Source organism: Mugil cephalus, chromosome 8 (assembly GCF_022458985.1).
Source record: "Mugil cephalus isolate CIBA_MC_2020 chromosome 8, CIBA_Mcephalus_1.1, whole genome shotgun sequence".
NCBI lineage: Eukaryota > Metazoa > Chordata > Actinopteri > Mugiliformes > Mugilidae > Mugil > Mugil cephalus.
The window spans coordinates 21598959-21617846 of NC_061777.1; the positions used below are offsets into that span (position 1 = coordinate 21598959).

General features: G+C 40.5%; 1 protein-coding gene across 4 annotated transcripts; it reads right to left on the reverse strand.

Annotated features, from left to right (window-relative positions):
- Positions 1 to 544: 544 nt before the first annotated feature.
- tango2 (transport and golgi organization 2 homolog (Drosophila)) lies at positions 545 to 18300 on the reverse strand. Of its 4 annotated transcripts, none has more exons than XM_047593106.1 (10): positions 18048 to 18300; positions 17606 to 17668; positions 17210 to 17332; positions 11651 to 11739; positions 9814 to 9933; positions 9527 to 9644; positions 2770 to 2837; positions 2388 to 2538; positions 1676 to 1780; positions 545 to 1306 (listed from the first exon to the last, which is right to left on the reverse strand). In XM_047593106.1, exons 3-10 carry the CDS (start codon positions 17263 to 17265, stop codon positions 1186 to 1188), a joined length of 828 nt encoding a protein of 275 aa, XP_047449062.1. In that variant the 5' UTR covers positions 17266 to 17332; positions 17606 to 17668; positions 18048 to 18300; the 3' UTR covers positions 545 to 1185. The 4 variants fall into 4 exon arrangements, with proteins under 4 accessions (XP_047449062.1, XP_047449063.1, XP_047449064.1 ...); XM_047593107.1 differs by having other exon boundaries at positions 18124 to 18289; XM_047593108.1 differs by having other exon boundaries at positions 18119 to 18289.
- Between the last annotated feature and the right edge of the window lie 588 nt (positions 18301 to 18888).

Here is an 18888-nt window from a genome sequence, read left to right on the forward strand (position 1 = left end):
AAGAATAGCAAGAAACACAGATTGTTTAACACTTACTGTTTGCAACAAGTACAGTCTGTGTTAAACAATCTGTGTGTTACAACCACACACCACACAGCAATAAAAGCACTGGCGTGACTTGTAACATTCAGGATGGATTTGTTATTCAATTATTTATGCAGCCTGGGGCGGCAACACAGCTTTATGGAAGCTTCAATAAATGACACATGAATGTGTGAAAATATTATTCATAAATGTGTGGATTCTGCTTTTAGTGGAACCTAAAGAGCTGACATTAAACTGAAGCACTACAGGCTACACCAGGAGTGCATCCACTTTTAGGGTAACGTGTAATGAGGATTGTGTAAATTACATTTTCTTTCTTTCTTTTTCCACACAACTCTTTACAATTCATAAACTACCTAAGATCTTTCTCCAAGTCATTGATTGTGAATATCTTTCCCGGTGAACAGATGTCTAATCAATTCTGCACGCCACTGGAAAAAAAAAGGTTCCTCCTCAGTGCATGTCTGCTTTCATAACGTTAGAAAAAATATTGTGAGCATTTTGATACATTAGTTTTTATTGTCAAGTAGCTGTAAATGGCATGTTCTACCATGGAAGAAGAGAGCCAGTAACCAAATCTGAAGCTACTGTTGTTTAGCTTTGAAGTATTACTACCTAATTACCAACAACAGCCTTAAAGTGTTCAGAAACTGCCATCAGATTACACGTTTTCTTGAGAAATACTGGTGACCCCATGAATTCTGATAGGAAAATGTGCATAAATTCTACATCCACTCCATATCAAGGTTTTAAAGGTAAAAATCTGACTCCAGCAAGAATAAATTAGATTGCATCACAATGATCTTATGGTTACCAACAAACTGTACTAGATGAGAATTTTTCAAGCAATCCAACCCCACTGTTTTGTACGTGTAGGTTCCCCTAGAGAATAATAAATGTCTTTGGCAATCTCCTTAAATTAGAGCACATTTTCAAACATTGCATTTTTAACTTAAATCAATAAGAAATACACTATCATTGATGTGTATGAGGCAGCTAGTGTCTAGCTGAGAAAGTGAGAACGAGTCTTCGTGGTCACGTAGCTGCTGAGGTAAAGTAGCAGCCGAAGGAGGGAGATCGCGTGTGATTAAAGGTAAGGTGATGTGGAAAGGCACAGAGTGGGCTTTCTTCATCGCGTCTTCATGCCAGCAGTTTAAACTGGAAAGAACTGGTGCTCCATTTGCTTGTGACACCGTTGAGCATCGTGCGCTCTGTGAAGGTCACGTTCTCTTCTGCGTCGATCAGGATTATCGTGTTGGTCCTGAGTGAACAGTGACATGGAGGGCACAAAAGACAACAATGATCAAATTAATATGTACATTTGAAATGAATGTGGCAGGAGTAACAATACAGACAATGTTTATAATTTAAAGTCAAATATGCCAAACATCCTTATCAAGAATGAGCAGGCAGTGCCTTGCTAAATGACTTTGGCAAAGACTGACCCTCTGACCTTTTGGCTACAGGAGACTCTGTATCCACTAATCCATTTCCTCACTGTGTGGGATTGATTATACTGGGGATTTTTGTGTACCAACACTTCTCTGTTCTTTTTGATCCCCCAGTCTAGCCTCAGTTACCACAGGTGGTAAGACGGAAAAGAGACGTGGCGTAGGTGGAAAGCACTGACCTTGTTCCATAATGAGGGGTGCGAACACAAATGGCTGACAAGGCCTGGACTGTTGGCGCGGTGTAACCATCACCCTGGCTCTCTTGAAGTGGATCAGGTGTGTTCCTGTTAAACAAAGCCGTGATAGAGCCTTTGTCACTCTCCAATACATTATTCTCTGTCATACATATTTAGGCCAAAGCAGTGTTCAAGCAAATCCCATCCTGCAGTGATCCTCGAAATGCAACAACACCCATTAATATGTGTAGCGTATCAGGCTGTTTGGGAACGGGCTCTCTATTCACATGTCACCACCACCAAGAAAGTGGGCCATGCAGTTGTTGAGTTTTGATTTGTTAAAAAAAAAATACACACAACAGCTCGTTTACAAGCGAGCCTTATGAAGCGGAACGAAAAAAACACAGAGAAACAACACCATTAACCCAAGCACCTCTACAAGTTCTTCAGCATAAAATAATGAAAAAAAAAAAGATGTTTGTATGGTATTACTTCTTCGTTAAACAAATAATTTGGGGAAGTCTTTGCAAGTTGAACAAAAACCTTGAGGTGAGAATTTTAAGTTACTGTGTTTGTCACTATATAGTGCCATTAAATGTAGATGTCAAAGACATCAAGCAAGCCTTGATCCGTCTGATATATTGTATGTACAGGACATACAGACCAACTGTTAAAGTCACAAAAGGAAGAGGAAAGTATAAAATATGTCACTTACAGTTCCTCATTATTGAGGACGTTAAGCAACTCCTGCACCAGTCCATCGCTGGACAGCGACCGGTCATTGACGACACTGGTGAAGTGATGCTTGCCCTGCAGAAGTTTCTTCCACGGAGTATCCAGCAGCGAATTACTCAAGCCATAGATTCCTGTAGAGTGACACAGGCAAAATGCAGATTAAAAAAAATAGTAGTGTATATAGTATATAGAAACCATTAAGCTTGGTCGGTGCACCTTTGCCATGTCCTTTAATATATAACACAGTGTGAGAGTAATATCAACATAGAAATGCCAGGCTAACATGAACGGGCCATAGGCCGAGAGGAGAGGCAAATGTGAAATGAACGGTTTCTACAGCAACCATATTAAAAAACACAGACCTGGATTTAGAAGGATGGGTTCAGGACTGCCTCTGTTTCCATAGTAACACACAATGTCTTGTTTGGCTCTAGATGGGACACAGAAGATGGAAAATTAGACATCGCCTTAAGCAATTTTTGAAGTTGTTTATGACTGATTATGACTGCTGTGTCAAGAGCCGTAAATACCGGAAATTAAAGATAATGCATCGATGACGACGTTCAAAGGAGAGCTTCTTAGAACACATGTGAAATGAGTGCTTAGAGTGAAAGAGAATATCCACAGAGTACCATACGATAATTTTTAATGACTGTTTTTCTTTGCAGTCCTGGGAAAAAGGAATTAAGACGCAATTTGTGGATGCAACTGAAATGGGAAAACACTGTATCATAACTGCAGAATTTAAATGTTATCTTAATGGAGGAACTGGTTCAAATTAAATCTTCAAAATAAAAATCGTTAGTGCAAACATCTTTGACTACCACAGAACCATTTAGTTATGTTGTTCGATCTGTTTGCAAAGTCCCCAGTTAGAAGGAATTTATTCAGTCTGAAAAATCTATCTGACATCAAGGGAATCCGTCACAGCTTTGGTACAGGAGAGTGAATTATAAATTATGACCAAATCCTTTGAACATGTGGGGGAATGGTATTTTTTTTAATGTCAGTTTTATGACAGCTATTCCATTAGCATCAGTAAAATGTGGTGCAACAGTGCTTCAACATCTGACCTGGAAAGTTTCCCAGTCAAGAGCTGGCAAGACAGGGTTAGAATATGCCGCTGGGCTTGAAGCTCTGTAACAAAATGGACTAAATAAAGGCCGTAACACAAATCAAGTAATGGACATGCACCGCTGGTCTATACCATATATCACCACACAGAACCATAGAACCCACCGACAAACAATTTACTTGTCTAAACCCCAATTAGTTGATTTCAAGAAATATCAACAGCCAGGTTTTTGATGAAGGGTTCTTCTGGTTCTGTTTTAGGGCAAACAGTCGGTTCCAGCATTTCCATGAATGGACTACCTTTGGATTTTGAACTGTTGGTTGGACATGACTTATTGGTGATAAGAGTCTTCAAGTGTACCAAAAGACACTTTACCATTGTACCATTACACAAACACAGACACCTTGGTGATGCCAAGCTGGTTGGATCCATGGGCTCAAGGCTTTGATGCCAAATTCTGGCCCTATCATCTACCAGACCAACGTCTAGTTTTGGTGAGCCTGTTGCTCACTGTGAGCTCTAACAACCACTTGTTCAAAGTTGCAGTTTGAATCTACAGCTTCAGATTTCTGTCCTTGGCTGACAGGAGCAGAATCGGACCTGATATTGTGATACTGCAGCCCATTTGTTTGAAATGAAATGCCTGTTTGCTTTCCATTTTTGAAGGTTAGACCTCACTTCGCACAATAAAATGCTTATTCCCAAATATCGACAGAATGAGGATGATTACCTATTATGTCAGTATAACAACAATACATAAACACAAAAAAATCATGAGATGATGGGACAAGAGTCTTCTTTCTTTTGCTTCATTATTTATACAGTTCTTTCCTCTGGGATATTTTTCTTCTTTTTAAGCTCGGCATAACTACAAAACGCAGAGGGAATAACATGATGACACAGACTGACATGAGCAAACCTCACACACTGGGGCAGAGTTTTTTAAAGGCAGGAAAATACGTGTTCAAACTGCTGTGAGTGAATCCTCAAAGCTGACGGTTGACATAACATGATCTCTTTGACAACAACAAATCCCGGGCCTTGATATAGCTTCTTGTTCCTAAGCTTCGTTGAACATTTTAAATAAACGGCTACTTTTTTGTGTTACTACGGTTACTATGAACACAGCTGCATTGGCCAATGTTGACTCGGGCAGTAGAGCTCACTCCTGATACAATCATGTACACAGTAGTTACTCAATGGGAACCAATGGGGCTGTAACCTAAGGGGAAATGAAAGAGTCTGTAAAGCTTTTATTTGTTGCCTGTTCTGCTGTGGGCAAATATAATGTCCAAAATACTATTTTGATCTCGGTATTGAGACCAGAGCTTAACAATACCTGGCAGGCTGGGTGTCTCTGGATACACTGCGATGTGCATCAAATTGACCGTGATGGTAGCAGGTGGAGGGATTTGTAAAGAGATAGCTCCATTTCTGCTTTTTGAAACTGGCTAGAATATTGAAAGTCCCATCAGGTGTGCTGTGGCTTGATTTGGGCTGAGATTGGGGAACAGCAGGAGGTCAGGACTACTGGGCATACAGAGAATGAGGAGGGAAGAGTCGGGAGCAGGCTTTTTCAGATCTCAGTCAGAGAGGTAATCAGTATGCTGTCTGGGAGACGTTCTAATGAAGAGTCCTCTATACTGAGGCTGTAGAGCAGTTTCCCCATCGACAGCTGTGGTGTAGTTGCCTGGAGATGGTTGGATGAGTTTTCAACATTAATGGCTCAGAATGTAGATGGGCACATCACTCGGGCTCATGGGTAACGACAACATGTACTCATATCTTATCACACACATCTGTGCAAGTACACACAGTCACATGCAGAATTTTTTTTAGCTACACTAAGGATGACAATCTCAGACTGTCTGTCAACCACTTAGATCCAGAAGGGTTCTCTAAAATATGCCAGGTTCTATGAGATGTAACCTAATGTAACATCTAACACTGATCTTGACATTTCTCCTAGTGCCACCACTGGGCTGACAGTTGACTTCAGGATGTTTTTAAACAGCAGGGATTTGACTTGGTTCAATTCATTTTCTCATGACTCAGTATCTGCAAAACTAGAATGACTGCTTCACAGTTGTATGCCTCTGACAACCAGTCAAGTTCCAGCCTATGTCTCTACTGAATCACATAACATACTTTGTGTGTAGACATTGAATGCATTTAATAAAAGCTTTTTCGTAGAACTTTATAACGTCACATTTGGACGTTAAAAAAACAAAACAAAAAAAAAAAAAAAAAACACCACTGACATGGTGTCCTTTGACCACCAAATTCTAATCTGTTAAAGTTCGAGAGGACATTTGTTTCAAATGTGATTAAATTCCCTCAAGTCCTTTCAGAGATATTGCCTTTGCATGAGACATACTGTACACACAAACTGTAAAACCATAATGGCTTGGACCACAGAAGTTGTCGGTGCAAATGGCAACCTCCAGGACTGAAAAATGAGTGTCAAAAATGCCAGTTCCTCAAATGGCAAGTGAAACCCCTTCGACTATAGAGTGCCCCACACATGGCAACCGCACAGGGGATGAATAGTAAGTCATCCCTTTAAATCCTATCAAGGACTAAGTAATGCCTAATTGGGGGTGTGGGTGCCCTCACAGGTTGCTAGCTGACTTCCTAGGCCTAATATGCCTGCTTCAGTCACGCTCCTGCCTCTTGCACATTCCTTAATTAGCCGAGAACTAGGTGGAGTCATGCACCATCAAGACTGTGATTGCCGACGTCAACCTACTCTTCAGGAAAGCTATGTATGATTTCATGTAGGGTTCGTCCTTCTTTATATTCACTCGCTGGGTTTAACAAATGACATTCTTCACCTTTACTTTGTGTTCAGTGCTCATTAGTGAGGGTTAGCACTCTGACAAAGAGAACTACAACCTTTCACTGTACAATATGATTTAGTAGGACTCAGTTTTGCTGAAAAAGAAAAAAAATTAACAACTACAAAGCCAAAATCAACATTATTATTATTTCTGTAGCAACTTTTAGACACCGGGATTGGCTCCATGAATAATGCAGTGTATGATCCACTGCTGATTGTACTAAGGACAGACCCGTGTTCTGTTCTGCTCTAGGAGAATATGATTTCTCCATATGAAATGTTTCAAGCACTTGGAACAAGAACAAGTATTTTAAAATGTTGAGAGTACAACCACCCCTCGAAGTCTGTATCCACTACACTGCTGCCTTTCTTTTTCAGGTCAGCCAAGCGCCAAGAATCACAACACATGGTTTCAGGCAATAAGGCTGAACCGCTTTCTAGTAGTTTTTATAAAACAGCCACACTGGAAATGTAGTATGAAGAGGCAAACGTCAGAAGAGGGTCCTCATCAAAATGGATAATCTCTGGGCATCGACTTTAAAGCCAAGAGTGACTTAAAGTGGGATCAAAAAACAAAGCTCTAGAAAAGTCAGATGAAATGGCAGATATGGGGCCTAGAGAGCATCACGCTGAGAATATCTGAGATCAAATTTTAAATAAATATGGGATTAAATCCACAACGGGGAAGGTTCGGTAGAATCCCCAAGGCTGCCACTGACCAAATTACTCATGTACAGCTCAATCCAACAAGGTCATATATTTTTAATTAAGCAAGTGAAGCATCACCATTACAACCAAGGAATACTGTACGACCAGAATGAAATATTCTGTATATCAACTGTCCAGTATTCCTCTTAAACGCAGCTCAGTGATGGTGAACAAACCCTGTCAAGAACTAAGAACAGAGAATGCTTAAAAATTGAAGGTACATATTTTCTACCACCGACACTACCATGATACCAAACCTCTGGTTAGAGATGAATGAGAAATCCTCTAAGTGTAACAGAGGCCTTCTCTCCTTCCACCAGGTGTAGTTATTGATTTAGAAAGAAACTAAATATCTTATTTCCTCAGGGCTGCTCCACACACTATGGTGGAAAACAAATAGGCTGTAAATGATGGTGTTGATTAAAAAGGTGAAGGCTTGCTTTTTGTCATCTGTGTCATCTCTATCTGCGGTGAACATAGCTCCCTTCAGAGGGGATTCTGAGGGGAGAAAAGACATGCCGTACTTTCACACTTTAAGGCTCTGTCGATGATTTCAGCCCCATATGACAGGCCAGTCAAAGCAGAAGACATAAGACCTTTTCACGACGTAAACACGCTGTATCTTTCACTTTGCTGCTGTCTCATGAGCGTGGCGTGCCATGGCGTGGCGCCTTATTCATTCATTAAAGGGCGAATGCTACCGGGGCAGTGCAGACGCAGCTATCGCTCCTTGGTTTAACAAGGGTATTTGCATATACTGACAGTTTCAGCCAATCAAGAAGCAACAGCTAAGCCATCTAGGCGCAAGTATGCGTTTATTCCTATGTGAAAGCGGAAATCAAAGGCTGAAATGATTCTGGATTGAAGCTGCAACACACCTGGGACCTTTGAAAATGTGCATGTTTCTTTGAAATCCGATATTGCATTTCACTCAGGTTAGCTGAGCCTGCTTAACTCTTCACATGATGATGTGTGGCGCATGCTAGTTCACTCGCGTTATGACGTATTTGGAGAGTAATATCTACTTTTGGTCTTCCATAAAATATGATGGAAAATATGTATGGGATCAACAGCAAAAGGTTTGAGACTACATTTAACATCAAATAGCAAATTAGCATAGCATCTGTCCTAACCTGAGTCAGGGTTAGGTCTGTAGCCAAGCACCATTTCACATCAAAGTGGCTTCTTGGATTAAAGGATGTCCTGGATGCCCCTGATGCTAAGTCACAGTGTAGGAAAATGTCAGAGGCTGTGTCGTCCTCCTTATTGGATTTGGGGAAATTTTCATTCCTGTAAACTGCAACTGCAGACTTATATAAAGCAAACACTGGCTGGTTGTCACGTAAAAGGCCTTTCTCTTGAAACACTTTGAAACGTAAAGTGTGAATTGGACCTCGTTCTTGTTTGTTCAAGGGTTTAAGATCAGCAGCCTAACACATTTATGTTAAATACATCCTTCACAACGTTTAGTCTGTGGCTTTGACCTCCGTCTTTTAGAATTGGCATGTGTGTTGGCATGAAGTCTATATTTAAGATCCTACTGGGTTCTCAGCTGGAAACTAAATATTCAGATTCAGATGACTGAGCATTATAAGCTAGTGTGAGACAGATTTTTAAATCTGTCACTTGGTGAGCGGGGTGAATGAACATGGTACCTCTATCCCATTGTTTCAACAAAGTGCCTCTTATCCATCATACTGGACGTGGGCCAAATTATTAGCGGGCGCTATACTGAAATTTCAAAATTTATAATGTAAATGTATCTATCACTTTCACTTAAAAGTGAAGACATTATGCTTGGATACACTGATCACGACACCGAACTTTAAAGTGAATATGCAAATTTGTTTCTTTCCTCGTGAGGGATACCTGGAACAGGAATGTGTGTTACAGCCTAACCTCCTACTTCTCTCAGGAGTCTCTAACCTGACAGCCTTGATCCCACCCTGACTCTTCTCTCTTTACCGGGTCATTAAATTCAGTCAAGTCGAGGTGAAGTGATGAAGCAGAATAAGAAACAAACCCTTCATTACATTTAAAGCCATCTAAATTTGTCTTAGTCTAAAGTCCCGAAATATGAACAGATGTGTTTTAGAATTCTGATGAAGGCTCATTCAAAAGTCAGCATCTAAGATTTCTTTTAACTCCTGCCCGCTTAGCACTCCAGAGATAAAGATGCAAGTATTATTCCAGAGTACAGCCAAAGCTCACAGGAACAGAATAACAGCCCATTCTCTGAGACTCTGAAAAAAAAACTCTAGTGAGCAGGAATCTCTCACTGTCACTGATGTGAGACTACAAGAAGTTATAACAAGGAACTTGTGTTCACACAACTATTTTCGATGGCCATATTATTCATTTTTTTGGACAATATGAATGAATTGGATTACACACAGGGTTAACTTTACCAGTGGAAGATAAGTGTCTCATTTTACAAACAAATCTCACTGTAAACGTATGTTTTATTAGGGGATGAACCACACACCCTGAAACTCACCTGAATTCTGCTGTGATGAGGTTGAATCCATTGTACAGGTGGCCTTCTGCTGACACCTTCTTCAGGTAGGAGAAGCTGTCTATATCCTTCTCCATAAGGTAATTGGACACTAGAAATCCTGCACACAAGCAAAAGTACAAGTGAATAATAAATACATACAAATACAGTATGCTCATATGCACCTTTAGGCAGCTAGGTCAGCAATGTGTATAAATGTTATAGGAGACTCTGGAGATGTTACAAAAAACATTTTATCTGTTACTTAGGACTTTTTCATGCCGGCCCACCTCTTCCTTGTGCATCGGGGTTAGGACGTCCCTCCATGTAGTTGGTGATGGCAGCCAACTTGCCCCTCTTGCTGATCCCCAGCCATGATCCCCCTTCCTTTCCATTTTCCAGGTCCAGGCCTGATAATCACAAAAGCAGTACAAAGTTTATCTAACACAACTCCAGTGTGTGTCAGACTTTAGAGGATGACCCTAACTGCACTTAATAGTTCAATTAAGGAGTTCATTGGTTAATAAACGATCGACTGCTACATATATGTACATTTCTTGAGACCTGTGTAATTTTCCCTCTACCTATACTAAGATCAAGATAGGGTTTTATTGGCAGACAAGACTGTAAACTGATGAATATAATTAACTTCTAGTACTTTAGTTGTAACGGATCAGGTCAGATCAGTGTGGAAAATTTTATTTGCAGCCAAGTCAACATTTTAATTACATCTAAGAACAAATAACTCCATTGACAAATGATTAATCGGTTAATATTTGGATTTAAATTATGTAAAAATGCAGCATTTCTTTTTAAGACATACACAACAGTCAAACATGCCAAACATTGACCTTCATCTCACATTTAATCTCTTTCTCCAATAAAAGCATTTTTTTATATACATAACATTAGGCCTACATCGAGGATCACCTTCAGCACGCAAACTCTGAAGTAAAAGGATTTAAAAAAGGCAGAAAGAAAACGTTCTTAACTTAAACAAGCCTACATTAATATGCACCGACACACAAAAAGTTACTTCATACAAACACATCTGAAATTACAGCAACAATAAAAAGAATATACCCCACAGTGTGTTTTTAAATTTAAACAACCTTCACATATAGCGTTAGCAATAATTAAATAAATCCAGCACATCAGTAAATTAATTGTTTTCTTTCCACATTCCTCTTCTTGAATTGACACAGCTAAGGTGGGGCCCTGCAAGTCTGCTGCACTTCCTGGTGATCAATAAAGACAGGTCCACTTACACTGACAGTGACCAAGAGAGCCTAACGGCCTTGTTCCTCTGAGGGTGGATGGAAAGCACGCCCGATCCCACAGGGAGCTATAGCTTTCTTCCCTTCTCGTCATGCTATGTCTCCTTCAGGGCCCTGCCAGTGCCCTCAACCCACACGCCTGCCCCCCCTCTCCCCAGCCCCACAGATAAGGCAGAGCCATTTATTTCTGTCACATCGCATAAAAACAGCCATCAATTAAGGGCCCACTAGTGGAGTCGTGACCCCTCTATTACAGAGGGGAGAGGAGACTGATGAACAACGAGGCTATCTCTGTGCTTCCTCCTCCAGCAGCAACAAAAGGATGATTGATTTCCACCGCTCGGCTATAATGTGTATTGGACACCAGTCAATTAAATATAGTTTACTGCGGGTGCGGGTAGCGATGTACTGGGATGAAGAGGGAGAGGATTGGATACTGGGGTGACGGAGACAAATTTTTTCCGTGATTTCTGAAACCTATTTAGTCTTGAATGTAATAGGGGGCTCGCATGGATGCATTCAAGCGTTCTCACTTAAATATAGGCTAAATGAAGAGACTAGATGCAACAGAGTAGTAAATGAGATGAACTTTTTTTAGATGTCACTTTAATCAAGTGAGTATCTTGTGGGCTGGAAGGAAATTAAGCCCAGGCAGGATTGCCCATAACTGCAGTTCCTCAAATGACCACTTGAGGCTTATGCATAATTAACGAAGCAACATCTAATATTTATGTAACATTTCTGGAAGCAGGAAGTGATTAATTCTTTTACGTAAGTATTAACCATATATTAAAAGTAGTGAAGTGCTGGGTGGTGATGTAGTCTTGTTGAGTACAATGTACAGACTTACCGCTGAGGATCTCACTGTTGCTCCCCCAGAAGTCTGCAGCTTTGGATGGTCTGTTGTACAACTCATCTCTGTTTGCAGCCAAAATCAGCCTGAGGAGATGGAAAGAATCCAATAAATTGTTTTGTTATTCTTGATCATTTGCGAGTGTCACTCATTCTGTGTCATTTAAAAAAATGTAAGCTACAGTACTGCACTCCCACTTGTCAGGTAATCACTTGACTCGATCATCCAAAATCAAACATTCCTCTAGTAAAAAAAAGAAAAGAAAAAAGAATGAGCTGGTTTGTCACTGAGAAATGTTCAGGTTTTCAAGCTTAATAAAAAGTAAGATGCATTCAGGAGCCTTCAATAAGAGTATCTCATTTTAGAAATTGGCTGAAAGGGATGCAGAGGATACAAAATGATGAAGAGGTTGTCCTTTGATGATGACCAAATAAGTCATGATCAAAAGGAATGTGACAGAGAAGACAGATAGACAGACAGACAGACAGACAGACAGAGCAGCCCGTCACTGAATGAGCTTCTCTGTCTGACATTAGCAGAGACATAGAAAAAAGAACTTGCAATCCAAGTTAGAAGATTCAAACATACTAGCTGTCAGTGTGATAATGCAGCCTGGTACAAGTGCTTTTTAATATTTCTTTTTAGTTGCTGTACATTCAAGGATTTTTTCGTTTGCAATGATACAGAAGCATGAGATAGAACAAACTTGTGCACTCAGGACCTGGATTATGCATAGTAACTATAAAATGTACAAACTGAGTACTATACATTTAAATATAGATTTAAATAAACAAGATAAATAAATAAATGTCTCAGTGAGGGACAGGTGGACATTGGATAAACCGCTCTCCATTATGGACAGTCCATCCCATCCACTCCACCAAACATTAGAGGGTCAGAGGAGCTCATTCTCCAGCACAGTGATTCAGCTCTGCTGCCACAGTGAACGCTGCAGAACTTCCTATATTCCTTATTCTATCCAGCTGTATAACAGCTCATCTTTTTGTGTCAATTAAGCTGCTATGATCAATTAATTTCCCTTGTGGATCATTAAAGTCTGTCTAGTCTAAGTCTGAAGCAGAAATATAAATAAAAACAGCAACACAGCAGTATGAATAAAACGGTAACAGAGCAGCATGAATTGTGCGAGTTTGTGCAAGGAAAATAAATGTGCAAAACATTGGGTTGACTGCACTGTCGGAAGTCCACAATCATCTCTTTGTCAGTTTCACGTTGATGCAGAGGTTGTTTTCACTGCACAAACATTCCAGGTGTTCCATCTCCTACACAGTACAAAGGTAAATTCACGTTTGGCCTTTTGAATCAAAGTTGTCAAGAGAGACATGTGGAGTAGGATGATCCATGAGGAGACAGCACAGTTAGAAAAAGACCTCCACCATGTCGCACAAGCAAAAAGGCAAAAGGAGAGGTCCACCAGCAAAACAACTCCCCAAACCACGACCACTAGGACAATGATCTACACAGATTGAGGATCGGCCTCAACCGCCACTTGACGACCCACAAGTGACCAGATCAACTGACAGGAGGACAATCATACTCCCTTCAAGTGATCGCCAAAGGAGATTGTTGTATTATGTCCAAAGACACAACATTTTAGAGCTATGTGCACACGTGTATCTTAAACATTTCCACAGGATTAAAGATCACAGCCATAAAAAAACATGGGGTCTTAGGTCTTAAAATGTTGCTGTGTAAATATCAGGTTGCAGAACTGAAGGCCACTGCTGTCAGACAGATACTTATTGGAGAATATATCAAAGGGTTAAAACAATTTAAAATAACATTTTACAGGTAGATCATTTCATCTCCATTTCATTTTGCAAAGCCGAACGGGCCTGCTACATCTAAGTAACCTCTGCAGGTGTTTTATTGCATTCTAAATGAGTTTTTATTGCCAAAGCAAGGTAAACATTTACTGCAGCAAACACGAGCAGACAGCCTCAGCAAGAGTGTGATCTGATTTACAATAAATCCCCTTTAATGTGAACCGTTATGTCTGACACTGGCTGTCTGTCACTTAAGCACAGCTCAACAATTTCTGACCCGTGCCATTATTACAGGGAAAGGAAGTGAGTAATGATGCCATTATGTTCACATAAATGAACAACAAAAGTTTATACCCGTCTTTCCTAACGGGTCCATTATGTAACGTATCATGACTTAGTGGCTGTATATCCTCAGCATCTAATCCCCAGCTGCACATAACCTCATCCAGCTCAACCGTTCTGTTCAGCAGTTTTAAAAAACAAACAGTCCCTTGCTCAGAGGGAGAAGTAACCTCTCATTTGTAGCATGTGACATTTGTAAACACGAATTAGCATTTTAGCAGAGAATCGTATTGTTTTCTTTATATGTACCTCGCCAGTTCTATCTTCATTGAAGATAAATCAAATAAGCTTTATGCAAACTACCCAGGCCAGAAAAAAAATCTGTTGACCTCTGTTGACAATAGGTGTATGTTCCTTCTGAGCTTGGTAATGGTGCTCCTAATCTTTCAGGATGGGGACCATGGACCTTGTTAAGAGCAAACAAACAAACTAAACTGACCTAACAGGGGTTGACCTTGGCGTATCAAAGGCTAATGACGCGCTGTTCCCATGGCGCCATCCGAGCCACCACTGTTCCTGAAAACAAAGCTAACACTAATGATGCTGCGCAGGAGAGAGCATCTGCTATCGGATCCTGAGGGGAAAATCCCATGCGAGCGGCTCAGATCCCAGCAACAGCCAGCCAGCTGCATCATGTAGGAGGAGCAAATAGGTATCATGGGCTCATCAGCATTCAACTCGAATTTTCTTCCATTTGACAAACACAGATTGTGGAGACGTGTTTAAGAAGATTTGTGATTACCACAGGAATCGTTTCTTCATGATTTCTAAAAACTGGCGACATATTGGCATTTCATCTGTCGTTAAGCAGACAAAATGTTCTGTACCATAGCTCTGAATTCTATGGAATTTGTAGCAGGTATTTCTTGACTGCAGGAAATAGTCTACGTGACTTTTGTCAACCAAACACTTGTGTAAATGTTGATAGGATTTCACTGGATAAGTGGAAACAACAATTTACTGGTAGCTTGGTGGCAGTAGCAGTCAGAATCCAAAGGATTCATCATCTGGGCATCAAAGTTTCAGTTATGAATAGCTCCCAGCAGTCATCAAGAAATATTGGAGTAGGTCCAGAGATGTCAACCTTGTGGTGGTTTTAGATGAAATATCACAAGATCAGCAGCGTTGGTAGGATTTGTCTTCTGGGAATAATGGATGGCTGAACAAAATGATATGGAAATCTATCCAATGCATGTTGATACAGCTTATTATATACTTTATATGCTACATTAGTCTGAGCCCAGCATAGGCAGCAATCAGAATAAATCCTTTCAAATAGCGTTCCTTTTGAGCTAGTGTTAAACCACAGTTTCAGTTTGCTTACAAAATCCTTACAAACTGTAAACAGATATGTCATCATTTAGATTGCCACGAGAGACACTGCGCTCCTCAGGAGATAAACAACTTCATCTTCAATGGCGCAAAGTCTGTATGGAAGACTGGCAGCGTGCTGTTCATTTACTCCATCACTTTCATCTCTGTGGATTCAATGTATGCAGCAGCCTCTAAGGACTGCTTCTGGAGCTGTTGATATTTAAATGACACCGACTAGCCTACAGGAAGGGCTATAATATCTATGTGTCAGTATCATATTACAAGGCTGCGTAGTTGATTGTGGCACCGCTTTTGTTTGGAGCAGCTGAAAACAATAAAAGACAACAGCGAAGGCTGGAAAATGAGTTTCAAAATACAGAAATCTCAGCATGTGGGTAATCAGTGAGTCATTTGCTCTGAACATGAACCCATTTAACTCCCGCAGATACATTCCTGTCATTTTGTGCTTTGGGGGTTTAATAATTGGATTAAAAAAAAAAAAAAAAAAAAAAAAAAAAAATGAAATCTTGCCCTGAACCCTGTTTAATATGCTGAGCATTCCTTTTGATTTACACATCGCTGTCACACAAGATGACTACTTTACAACTAGCAGTCTATAAATAGCGCAGACGGAGTAACATTAGGACACAGTATGTTTCACCTTTCCCCAGGTTCAGGTTTGAGTCGCTACTCATAACGCACCTCTGTTGTGATCTCCTTAGGCAGGGTCAGACTCCCAGGGGGAAGGACAGAGATGGACTATGGCCTGGCAGAGAGATCTCTCTTGAGCTCTAGGGGATTATAATAAGCTGGGGCACCATAACTCACGTTGACTGGATGTAGTGCAGCAGTTTGTGCTGCCCACTGAAAGAAGCTAGCGTGCACTGGCGGGTAGGGCGCATGGAGGTTGCACAAAGAGCAGTGCTTTAACAAAAATGGTACATTTTGAGCAGGAGTCTTACTTTTCATGTTGCACGCTGGACAATTGAACGCGAGTTTATAGTACAATTGATGTCAAGATTTTACATTGCATTTTTAAAGGTTCTGCAGCTGCTTGTTTAGACACTTCACTGAGTGTTTAAGAAGTCTGGGATCAATAAAACACTCCACAGCACAGTAAAGCGGCAGAGAAAAGGAAATGTCACATCCACACAGTTCTCCAAAAGGAGAGAACATGTTGAGTATTTTCCAGAAAAGAAAATGTTGCACAAAATGAATTCATAATAATGACCAACACTGTTTTACATTTGCTGCTTGAGATTCATGAAGTTAACAGAGTATCTAAAGTCACAATCCTTCAACTCCTCTATGTTTGTGTGATTAAGCAATAAACAAACTCTCTACCACTGACTGTACGCTCTTCACTAGCTTCAAGTTTGTGTGTGATTGCGTCCTCAAATGTTAACATTTGTTTCAAGATTTTGACATATTAAGTTAGCATTTTGTAGCACCATATTTTGGTGCACCTGGGAATTCTGGTAAGCCATTACTTCTGTCAAATAACTTGTGGTAAATCTGCTGAAACCTGTTCAAATCTCTGTGCATGTTTTCAACTAAACTGTACCTACACTTTACACCTAACAGGTGTCACATTGTGACCACCTTCCTAATGTTGTGTAGGTCTCTCTTGTGCCTCCAAAACAGTTGTGACTCATCAGAGAATGGACGTAGGCTTTCTGAGGGTGTCCTATGGTGTCTGGACAGAGTGGAAAAGAGCTTTGGGTGGTATAGGTTGAGGGGAGGGGCCTCTGTGGATCATCCCACAGTTTGGGATGAAGTGAATTTGGAGAGCAGGTGAACACCTTGTGCTCTTTTTAACGTGTTTTGCGTTGTTCCTAAACCGTTTTGGTGTGTGTGTCTGTGTCAGGATGTATCTTGCTGGGGATGGCTGCTGCCATCAAGGGGTGTCACTGCTATGGGGTGAGGGTGGCTGGTCTAAGTGGGTGATACATGTCTAAGTAACATTCACAGGAATACCAGGTCCAAATTTTCCCAGCAGAACATTGGATCATCACAAGGTGGTCAATGTTATTTACTTGCTGAAAGTGTGATCATGGTCGTGCGTCAGCAAGTAAAACATCTCATAATATCTTTAAAGATTTAAGGGTTGTACCTGTAGGCATTTTTGGATGCAGGCCGGGGGTCAAACTTGAAGAAAATTATACACATGGATGTAGTGTGGATTGACAGCAGGAGTTTCACCCAGTCCACATCTGCCTTCAAAGCTTAGTCATATCTGGCAGGGAGAAGAAACAGGAAGAAGTATCAGAGCTCAGTGTTGAAAGACCAAGTGTCGGGGGGGCTGGTTATTGCAGAAAAAATAGACATGCAGTGGAAAAGAACAAAATCATAAGAAGACCAAGATGGGTGTGTTCAAATTGTGCAATATTGTGCAGACTGAGATAACTGCAGCTAAATGGCTTAATCAGAGAGCATATGCATTATGTCTGGATCTTAAGGGTCAAAATACATTTTTTTTCCCCTAGTCAGTAATTATGTCAGTACTTACATGGTGTACTTGGCAGTAAGTCAGAAAAACTGGCGACCCAGAGTGCATGCTGTGTGGATATCCCTGTGAACATGACACATGGTCAGTAATGGCATAGCATCACAAGGGTTTGTTATCTTTAGCATTTTTTTTTTCCAAGGAGAACAAAGGTAGCAATTAAGTATCAGTATTAAGCTCGGCCACAAATAACAATGCCATTTAACAGCATGTTAGATTAGGTAGGCTAATCAAATGACACACCTAAGTTAATAAGTATGGACCACTTTAACTAAATTAACAGTCTAAAAACACTTTATTTGTGTGCCAAACTGTTTGTATTTGCTAGAGTCCTGTTTTCAGATGAGCTAACCTAATAGCATGTCAATAGCTGTATGCAGCTAGTAACAAACATCCTGGTTAAGTAAAATTCGTCAGTTGTAGGGCTAGTTTCAGCACAAGTTACCTGAACCAATGACAAGCTAACGTTAGCACCGTAACTGTGAAAGCAAGACAACCCCAGAAAACTTTAGCTACCTCACCCCAGTAGCACGCAATAACAACAGAAAGCAAATAATGTTTGTTGTGATAATTGTTTTCCGGTTGCCTTCAGCACTGCTTACTGCTGTACCCTCTTACTCGCTGTTGACAACGAAAAGGAAGCGTTCACAAAGAGTGAGCTCGGTTTGTGTTTTTAAAAGCCTTTACAGTTAACGTGAGTGGCAATTCCCTGTGACTTGACCTAAACTCCACCCACCTTTGTACTTTAAATGCACAAAACGAGTGCACTCCCAACAGGGCTCAGAGGCTCGTCCTGATTGGTCGCTTTACGAGCAACAACCGCCGAGCTGTCCGAAAACAGGAAGAGTTTCCGGTTACTTATAGTTTTATTCAAAATAAAGGCATTCATTACCGACGAGTTTATTACTTTGAGGACGTGTTGTTTGAATCCGAAGAAAACGGTCTATAGTTTTAAACTTAAGCAACACATCGCTTTGCTTCATATACGCTCTGAGGTATATGTTTGATATACCGTGCCTTGTCGGCGTTCCCTCGCGAATCTTATTATTGAAAATTTTTACTTTGAAATAATTTGCACCCGCTGACTTCTTTTTATTTGTGTTACCTTCACAATGCCACAGTACATGTTTAATATCATAACAATAGATGTGGAAAATCTAGAGAAATATCAAACTGAGCAGGTGATAATAAAATAAAACAAAATAAAATAATACACATATAACTGATACTTATATGAGCAACTCATTAACATTCCGCATTTTGTGCGTTTTAACGGGTGGTTTAAG